At 54.6% G+C, this 804-nt stretch overlaps 1 protein-coding gene across 1 annotated transcript; it reads right to left on the minus strand.

Annotated features, from left to right (window-relative positions):
• Positions 1-146: 146 nt before the first annotated feature.
• LOC103912168 (tubulin alpha chain-like) lies at positions 147-638 on the minus strand (the record flags this gene model as incomplete). The annotated part of the gene is made up of 2 exons (XM_009328035.1): positions 147-313; positions 416-638. Coding segments are annotated over 2 exons (390 nt in total), but the record flags the coding sequence as incomplete, so codon positions are not given.
• Between the last annotated feature and the right edge of the window lie 166 nt (positions 639-804).

Genomic DNA, 804 nt, shown 5'->3' on the forward strand with positions numbered 1-804 from the left:
AGCAAGACATACACCCACATGCATCCCATCATGTTGTTCCAGATCACAGTGGCATGGTCAAGCTGACCAAGACCTGCTTGCCCTTCCCCATCCTTGCATCTCTGGATGGCCAGGGCAACGGCAACCAGAGTGCTAATGCAGCAGACCCTCCACAGGGTTGTTACCATTCTCCGAGCCCTGTCAACCACCGAGTCAATGATCTCCTTCCCAATGGCATAGTGGCCCCGAGCATAGTTGTTGGCAGCATCTTCTTTGCCACTGATGAGCTGCTCCGGGTGGAAGAGCATGCGGTAGGTCCCAGTCCTGATCTCATCTGGAGGAAGTTGAGATCTCATGAGCATCACAGTGGCACGAGATCCACTGTCTACCAAGTTACTTGCGCTAATTTAGAGGCAGTTTCTGCGTGATGACTTACCAATGACAGTGGGCTCCAGGTCAACAAATATTGCCCTGGGCACATACTTCCCTGACCCTGTCTCACTGAAGAAGGTCCCAAAGGAGGAGTCTGCTTGCCCTGAGGGTGCATCGGGGGAGACGATGCCATCTGGCTCTATCCCATGCTCCAGGCAATACAGTTCCCAACAGGAATTGCCCATCTGGACACCAGCCTGGCCAATGTGGACAGAAATACACTCCCTCTGCATGGGGATGGGAGAGGAGAGGAGGTTAGGAGCGTACACAGGGGCTTTAGACCAAAGCTGGCACTGCCAGGTGTCTTTCTAGAGCACACGGCCAACAACCTACGGACAAGAGGAGCATTAGCCCAGCTTGGTGGCAGCCAGGGCACTGTCTCCCCAGCAGGCA

Source organism: Pygoscelis adeliae, unplaced genomic scaffold, assembly GCF_000699105.1.
Source record: "Pygoscelis adeliae isolate BGI_AS28 unplaced genomic scaffold, ASM69910v1 C10403003, whole genome shotgun sequence".
Taxonomy (NCBI): Eukaryota; Metazoa; Chordata; class Aves; order Sphenisciformes; family Spheniscidae; genus Pygoscelis; species Pygoscelis adeliae.